General features: G+C 44.8%; 1 protein-coding gene and 1 long non-coding RNA gene across 2 annotated transcripts; both read right to left on the minus strand.

Moving 5' to 3' along the window:
- Positions 1–791: 791 nt before the first annotated feature.
- LOC125376868 (pollen-specific leucine-rich repeat extensin-like protein 3) lies at positions 792–1,643 on the minus strand. The gene has a single exon (XM_048389236.1). The coding sequence runs from the start codon at positions 1,641–1,643 to the stop codon at positions 792–794; it is 852 nt and encodes a 283-aa protein (XP_048245193.1).
- Positions 1,644–4,229: 2,586 nt separating this feature from the next.
- LOC124121290 lies at positions 4,230–8,789 on the minus strand. The gene is made up of 2 exons (XR_006858989.2): positions 7,335–8,789; positions 4,230–7,005 (listed from the first exon to the last, which is right to left on the minus strand). It is a non-coding gene; the product is annotated as an uncharacterized LOC124121290 (long non-coding RNA).
- Between the last annotated feature and the right edge of the window lie 246 nt (positions 8,790–9,035).

Genomic DNA, 9,035 nt, shown 5'->3' on the forward strand with positions numbered 1-9,035 from the left:
CAAATCCTGCAATGGACCGAACTCTGCATGACAGTTTACAAACCAGATTTTGATTTTGTTACGCAATTTTGATTGGACTATGCACAAATTCGTCAGTCCAGCCAAAATGTAATTCCATAATACAAGCCTAGTTCGGCAAGGGTGGAAACTGGACTTTTGTAGTCAGTTAATTCCCTTGCCTTGGGAAGATGGGACTACGTATACATATAAAGCATGCATGCGACACGGAAATCAGATCTGTGGACAAATGTGGTGAACAATTTGTCCCAACAATGCTGAAGACTGTAATTCTCAGAACTTGTATGAAAATCTGAAACTATATTTGTTGTGGCTGTTGCAGGGTTTATACTCACTGTGACAGGAGATCTGTAATGTACGCATGAAAATACATACTGTCATGTAATGTAATAGTATTCAAATGACTAACAGACTGGTTTAGAAATAGGTCAGTGGGTGTGTATTTGAGCAGAGCGTTTAATGACAAATACGGTATTTAGCGCGTAGCACAGGTTGATTGTGTGCTTGTTTCTTCATTCCTAGATCTTTCTAGATCTCCAATTCTTACTCAAAAGAATCTTTTTATTATGTGATGGTGGTCAGTGGCAGACACGGGGAGGGTGATGGTGGTCAATGGTCGACATTGGGAGGGTGGTCAGTGGCAGACACAGGGAGGGTGGTCAGTGGCAGACACAGGGGGAGGGTGATCAGTGGCAGACACAGGGGGAGGGTGGTCAGTGGCAGACACAGGGGGAGGGTGATGGTGGTTAGTGGCAGACACAGGGGGAGGGTGATCAGTGGCAGACACAGGGGGGGGGGTGATCAGTGGCAGACACAGGGGGAGGGTGATGGTGGTTAGTGGCAGACACAGGGGGAGGGTGGTCAGTGGCAGACACAGGGGGAGGGTGGTCAGTGGCAGACACAGGGGGAGGGTGATCATTGGCAGACACAGGGGGAGGGTGATCAGTGGCAGACACAGGGGGAGGGTGGTCAGCGGCAGACACAGGGGGAGGGTGGTCAGTGGCAGACACAGGGGGAGGGTGGTCAGTGGCAGACACAGGGGTAGGGTGGTCAGTGGCAGACACAGGGGGAGGGTGATCAGTGGCAGACACAGGGGGAGGGTGATCAGTGGCAGACACAGGGGGAGGGTGATGGTGGTTAGTGGCAGACACAGGGGGAGGGTGGTCAGTGGCAGACACAGGGGGAGGGTGATCAGTGGCAGACACAGGGGGAGGGTGATCAGTGGCAGACACAGGGGGAGGGTGGTCAGTGGCAGACACAGGGGGAGGGTGGTCAGTGGCAGACACAGGGGGAGGGTGGTCAGTGGCAGACACAGGGGGAGGGTGGTCAGTGGCAGACACGGGGGGAGGGTGGTAAGTGGCAGACACAGGGGGAGGGTGATCAGTGGCAGACACGGGGAGGGTGGTTAGTGGCAGACACAGGGGGAGGGTGGTCAGTGGCAGACACGGGGGGAGGGTGGTAAGTGGCAGACACAGGGGGAGGGTGATCAGTGGCAGACACAAGGGGAGGGTGATCAGTGGCAGACACAGGGGGAGGGTGGTCAGTGGCAGACACAGGGGGAGGGTGGTCAGTGGCAGACACAGGGGGAGGGTGGTCAGTGGCAGACACAGGGGGCGGGTGATCATTGGCAGACACGGGGGGGAGGGTGATCATTGGCAGACACGGGGGGAGGGTGGTCAGTGGCAGACACAGGGGGAGGTTGATCAGTGGCAGACACAGGGGGAGGGTGGTCAGTGGCAGACACAGGGGGAGGGTGGTCAGCGGCAGACACAGGGGGAGGGTGGTCAGTGGCAGACACGGGGAGGCAACTAGTGTTGCCACTGACATCACCCATCTGCATTTTAAAATCCTTGATTAATTGGAATTTAGATTAGTGCATGTATATTTATTAAGTTAAGTCTCAATGAAAAACATTTGAGAATGTTAGTTTGTCCTCCAGTTGATCTTGTTTGAGTTGTCTTGCAACTTTCTGTGCAGAGTTACAGTTCTTGTCGTGCCAGCATCAGTCTGGTTTATTTGCATGATCTATGTACCTCATTGCGAAGGAAAAAGTACCTTTGCACAGTGAACCCTAACCCTGAAAGATATTATTTTTAACATGTTTTTCTTTTGTAGCAATGACCATGAAAGTTCAGGATTGTCACATATTTTCATTCCAGATCCTTATATTTTTGTATATTTACTGTACATATTTCTTTTGTTTTTATTTCATTTATGTTGTTTGAGGTTTTTAAATTGAAAAGAATGACCTGTTCTGGTATACATGGTATGTCTATAAACCAGATGTCTTTGAAATGAAACTTATGCATGTTGGTGCTACTTGTCCTTGGGACTCAGATATGTTTGGTAAAAGCAAGATTTTATATGGATGACAACTTCTTTATTCTATGATGATACCTTTCGGAAAAGATCTTTATGCTGTTGTCAAGCAAGAGGTGAGGCAAGGTGAAATGGGGTTTAACATCATGTCCAAGATTACTGCACATTTATAACGATGTTTGTGTGTGTGGCTGCTTGTACCACTCCGGACTAATTGCAATTTTATAGTGAGCCCACTGAGATACCATGCCGCAGTTTAACATGAATACCCCACTCAGTATACTGTTTACTGACTCAGAGCCGACCAGTCCTTGTTTTAGCCCCTTAATGCCAAGCACTAGACAGGGTAACAACAAGTACCATCTTTTGACGTCTTTTGGTATGACAAGGCCCGGGGATCAACCCCGTACCTTCTGCTCTCCGGAGAGACGCTCTACCACCAGACCACAGAGGACAGAGGCCTACTTGACAACAGCATAAGGATCTTTACTGAAACATTGCATCATAATAGAATAAGGAATCCATAAAAGATCTTGCCTTTTCTGTTACTTTTCAACTTGTAAAAATGCCAATCAAATTGTTCAGATATGAGCTGCTACTCTCCTTCCACCTTTCCTTGGATAAGACAATGAGTTTTTACAGTGCTAATGGCAATCTCATTAAAATCAGATCTTAGTTCTCGCCATCGCTAAACAAAGATCTGTGGACATCCCATTACGGGTCACGTCAGAACTACCTTTCTTCCGACCAATCAAAGCGTCGCTTACCAGATCATGAAAGTGACAGTCGGAATGTGTTTTCTAATCATGAAACCCCGAAAACGTTGATAACGGGTATTCCGAACGCCCGTACGACTGATTCCGTCAAAATTATAGTCTTCCGTGGGGTAAACGTTCCAACGGAGGAGGCGTTGCACAGTATATGGGAAACACTGCCATACAATCTCAAACATATATTAGACATACAGGAATGTTCGTTTGTTCAGTTTTCAAAATTTAAATCGAGGACTGGGTCAACATATTTTTCAAGCGTAGTCTGAAATGGAAGTCGCCCGGTTGAAACGAGTGCCGTAAAGCTCGAGAAAGCTGCTTTCTAATTGATTGATGTCGACTTCTTGTTAGGCTAGTCATTTCAGTGGTAAGTCAAAGTTCGCGAAAGGTCTTTCTGACATGACCAGCAATGGGATGTCCTCAGATCTTTGTTTTGCGGCAGCGAGAACTTCAGCGACAGACACCAGAACACTAGCTCCTTCCCAGGATGTGACACTGACATTACATCCCCGTTAACATCACGGTAGCTCTGCAATCGGCCATTGCTGTGTGGAGCTTGCCTAGAACATAGGAAAGGGAGGTAACTCCTATGCGTTCCTCATTTGTTTGACAGCTACAAATAGATGATGACATTTTGTCAGACCAAAGGAAGGGATGATAATGATGTTTTTCAGGGATTAATATAGCATTCCAAACTTACCGCTCTTGGCATCGTCTTTATCTCCGGCACGTATTTGCTAAAGCTACTCTACAAGCCCTGGATCCATTCACAAGGTTTCTGGGAAGGAGTTTGTGTTCTTGTTGGTTTGGTTGGTTGGTTGTTTTACACCGCACCCAGCAATATTACAGCTGTATGACGGCGGTCTGTAAATAATCGAGTCTGGACCAGAGAATCCAGTGATTGATGTCATGAGCATCGATCCCCGCAATTGGGATCGATGACATGCATCAACCAAGTCAGCGAGCCTGACCACTCGATCCTGTTAGTCGCCTCTTACAATAAGCAACGTCACACATGTATATCAGATTCACATGTATAAAAGATTGGTGTAAAATACATTATTGCCTATTCATATAAAATTGTATTTAAATTATTACAACTGTATAATATTTTCGTACAAGTTACATATATATTTAGATTTGTAGGATCGAGGGAGTGGTCACTTGGTTCAACAAAACGTGACAAACTTGGGGTAAGAATCTTATAAAACATGTAGAAGCTATAGGAATGATTCTTATACCGTATTGTCCATGTTGACCGTTTTTGGCAGTCTAGACACGTTTGAGAATTATGAACGGACATTCAGTGGCGAGGATCATGCAAGAAACGTGAAATTGTTCAACTTTATTTTTTACATCATCTTCGAGCATAGTCCACGTGGAACTATGGATCTTCAGGACTGTTTATAGTAACATTTTATCTACTAGAGAAGAAACTTTGTATTTTAATAAAATATGTTCAAAGCCTTATACCTTTTGCTGTTTATTTGTTTGACTCTGTCCGTTGAAACTGTTCACTGCAACCAATTCAACCACACACCTGGAACAGGACAGACCCCATGCTTCTTGTTGAAGAGGCGGACTGCTGGCTGATCAGAATGGCTGCTAGGTATAGAGTTAGGGTTCAACGCCACCTCGAACAGTTTATCGATTATATACTCGCATGTGAGGTACATATCAGACGTCAACGCCAGAGAATAACCAGTGGTTATCCGCCCAAACAGATTTGATTGGGTGTAAAAGGCAAAATAGCTGACTTGGATGATGCATGTCACCGTATTCAAATTGCGTAGACTGATGCTAATGATGTCAATCACTGGATTGTCTAGTCCAGATTCGATTATTTACGCCCTCATATAGCTGGAATATTGCTGAGTGCGGCTTTAAACAAAGTCCAGAAACCTTGGGTTCGACGACTGAAGCTCCTAATTGTTCGTTCGTGTGTTTGTTCATGCTGTCATCCACTGGTTTGTCAGTTCAGGCTCCACTTATTTTCACAGACCCCTCAGATCTTATCCCACTTCTGTTGAATCCCCCTGAAATTGTAGCAGGGCCTCGTTCCACAAAGTGATCGCAGCACTACATGGAAGTCAATGTTCAAGTAGGGATCGTTGTGGCGCTACGGCCGTGGAAGTCAATGTTCAAGTATGGATCGTTGTAGCGCTACGACCGTGGAAGTCAATGGTCAAGTATGGATCGTTGTAGCGCTACGACCGTGGAAGTCAGTGTTCAAGTAGGGATCGTTGTAGCGCTACGACCGTGGAAGTCAATGTTCAAGTAGGGATCGTTGTAGCACTACGACCGTGGAAGTCAGTGTTCAAGTATGGATCGTTGTAGCACTACGACTGTGGAAGTCAATGTTCAAGTAGGGATCGTTGTAGCGCTACGACCGTGGAAGTCAATGTTCAAGTATGGATCGTTGTAGCGCTACGGCCGTGGAAGTCAATGTTCAAGTAGGGATCGTTGTAGCACTACGACCGTGGAAGTCAATGTTCAAGTATGGATCGTTGTAGCGCTACGGCCGTGGAAGTCAATGTTCAAGTTTGGATCGTTGTGACGCTACGGCCGTGGAAGTCAATGTTCAAGTATGGATCGTTGTAGCGCTACGGCCGTGGAAGTCAATGTTCAAGTATGGATCGTTGTAGCGCTACGGCCGTGGAAGTCAATGTTTCAAGTATGGATCGTTGTGACGCTACGGCCGTGGAAGTCAATGTTCAAGTATGGTTCGTTGTAGCGCTACGGCCGTGGAAGTCAATGTTCAAGTATGGATCGTTGTAGCGCTACGGCCGTGGAAGTCAATGTTCAAGTATGGTTCGTTGTAGCGCTATGACCGTGGAAGTCAATGGTCAAGTATGGATCGTTGTAGCATTACGACCGTGGAAGTCAATGTTCAAGTATGGATCGTTGTAGCGCTACGACCGTGGAAGTCAATGTTCAAGTATGGATCGTTGTAGAGCAACGACCGTGGAAGGCAATGTTCAAGTAGGGATCGTTGTAGCGCTACGGTCACTCTGTGTAACAGAGACCAGGTTGAACTAACGCTCGCTTCCCACTTACCCTAATTACACAACCCTATGACGGGAATCTGAGCCTCAGCAATAATCTCCAGGTTGTCCTGGCACAATAAATCCTTTTTCGAATGCCTATAATACGGCCTTCGCGCTCAGAAGCAATGCCGAAACAAAGGCCAAAACTGCAACTGTCCTCAATTAGAATAAAGGTCAACTTGTAAAACACAGGTGAGTATTAATATTTATTACCCATATGGGCTCAAATATGCAGTGTAATAACTTTTTGATATTTGCACAGTGTGCAATTAGTGGTTCTCGAAGCTGATTGGTCAGTTAAACAAATGTCAATTTTCATTGGTCGACGGGAATATTTTTCTCTCAATGAGTTCATTCACAAATCCAGGGCATTCATTCACATGTTTTACGTGCTACAATCTCACTTTATCGAGATTTATAAGGCTAGAACATAGTTTTATATAAACCACATGATTTCACATTATAATGAATAAAGCAATTATTTCGCACGAGTTTTAGTTTGCAATAAGCGTAATTACAAAAAAGAAAACTACGTCTGCGTTGTTTGTAAACAAACATGGCTGACCATTTGACACCTGTCAAAGTAAATGACCTCGTTAAAGTGGACGGAGATCTGACAGGAAGAGTTATTCGCATAATTCAACCTCTGAACACATTTAATGTATTTGTTGTCAAAACTGCATATGGCCTGATAGAAGTTCCAAGATTCAGATTGCGAGTTTTGCGTCTGCCAGCGTCTGTGCTAGAGGACTTGCTGTTTGACGACTTTCTCGACCCCCCGAATCCAAACACCGGACTGAATGCAGACAGGTTTGCCTTTGTGAACGATGATGACATCGAAAAGTTCTTAACTGCCAATGAAAACGAAAACACTATGAAAAAGACTAAACTTGATATGAATTTTGTGCACAAATTTATACAGGAAAGTTTAAATGACACAAGAAAGGTGGAAGAAATTAGCCCCAGTGAACTTAACATTATTCTTTGTAAATTTTTCATTTCGGCACGCAAATCAGATGATTCGGAATACGAACCGTCTACTCTGAAGGGAATCAAGGCTAGCATTGAGCGTTACCTCAAGCGACACGATTACAAACATCTGCTGGCGGAATCTATGCACTTTGCTAAACTGAGAAATCAAAACAAAAATCATTAAAAAAGCAAGGAAAAGGAAACTTACCCCAGCGAGCTGATCCTGTGTCCGACATGGAACTGAATAAACTCCGTGAATCCGGACAGCTTGGCACTAAGTCTCCAGATGCTGTGTTAAACACATTGTGGTGGAACAATACAGTCTACTTTGGACTGAGGTCGGCCACGCCCCACAGACGCATGCAGTGGGGCGACGTAACACTCAAAACTGATTCCGATAATAAGGAACATTTACAGTATTTGGAACGCCAGTCAAAAACACGACAGGGTGATCAATCCCGTGACTTGGCACCCAAAGCGTGGGCTCAACCTGGTGGTGAATGTTGTCCGGTAGCAGTATACAAGTTGTATCGGGATGTTCGCCCGCGAGACTTTAGCAATGATGCGAGTCCATTTTATCTTGCAACAAACACACAGTTCGGTGTAAAATCCGAAAACACCTGGTTCAAACGCCAACCTGTTGGTAGAAACAAGTTAGGCTCTCTCATGAAGACCATGGCATCCAGGGCTGGACTGTCCTCAGACAAAAGGTTGACGAACCACAGCGCTAGCGAATGATCCAAACTTTATCCGACAATGGTGTCCCAGCGCATCAAATTATGCAAGTTTCTGGCCACAAGAACGTCCAGTCCATCAACAGTTATTCGACAATTAATGAATCACAACATCAAGATATCAACAATCCTGTCATCTTCTATATCCACTCCACAAGCGTGTTTGTCAAATCCACCCAGAATCCCAGATGCACTAGTTTCCCATCAGTCACACTTGTCACAAATCACACACGACGTCCATTCCCTGCACACGGTGCACACCCTGTTCTCGGGGCCCATATATGGAGGGTTTTTTAATTTCACCATTTCTTCCAACGACTCGGGTCACTCCACTGTCGACAGTCATCTACCGGCCCCGAAGAGAAGAATACTCATTGATTCTGACTCTGAGTAGTCTACAGAACTTCTTGTCCGGAATAAACTTGGAACTTGGTTTCAGCTGTCTCAAATCTGGGTCAAGTCGGGTCATTCTTTCCGACACTGACAGTAATCGTATTTTTCAAAGTTTACCTACTTTTCGTAACTTTTCTCAATCAAACATGACTTCTGTACATTCCTTCTATGTTGTTGATACAGTTTTTGGCATTTTTATCGAATGACACATGAAAAAATTGACAGGTTTTCCGTGTTTCCTCTTCTCAATGTGAAATTCATGTCCATGCTGATGCACGACGGCTGTTGTCTTGTCAATGAGAGGTTTTGTCAAAACAAGCCTTGATTAAAAAGCCTGTTGAACCTTTTTTGAAAATTGTCTTCTTTTATCAATGCTAGATAGTGTACGCTGTGTAACTCAGACAGAAATATAACTGAAATAATGTGATCTTTAAAGTTTTGTTAACAGAACTATATTTTTACGCGTAGCAAGACGTTGATTGAGTAATGCGGTTGGAGTGCGTGGACGGTGGTTTTTTTACACGCGGATTGATACAAAACAGCTGATTCTTGATCGGCGGCAGTTGATTGTTTTTTTCTTGAAACATGTCTTTAATATGAATATGGGTTATAAATAGAATAACCCACTCAGTACGAGTGATTACGGAAAATAAGCTCGAAACTTAAAACATTAATTTCAATGTCGCATGAAAGCAGGACAAACTAGATATGCAAAGCGCATATGATAGTTAGGGGCGGTCGGGTAGCCTTGTGGTTAAAGCGGTCGCTCGTCACGCTGAAGA

Source organism: Haliotis rufescens, unplaced genomic scaffold (assembly GCF_023055435.1).
Source record: "Haliotis rufescens isolate VD_foot unplaced genomic scaffold, xgHalRufe1.0.p SCAF_8, whole genome shotgun sequence".
NCBI classification, from domain to species: domain Eukaryota; kingdom Metazoa; phylum Mollusca; class Gastropoda; order Lepetellida; family Haliotidae; genus Haliotis; species Haliotis rufescens.

Coding starts and splice junctions, on each gene's coding strand:
- LOC125376868 (XM_048389236.1), bottom strand. CDS start 1,643: ATGATCACCCGCCCCCTGTGTCTGCCACTGACCACCCTCCCCCTGTGT.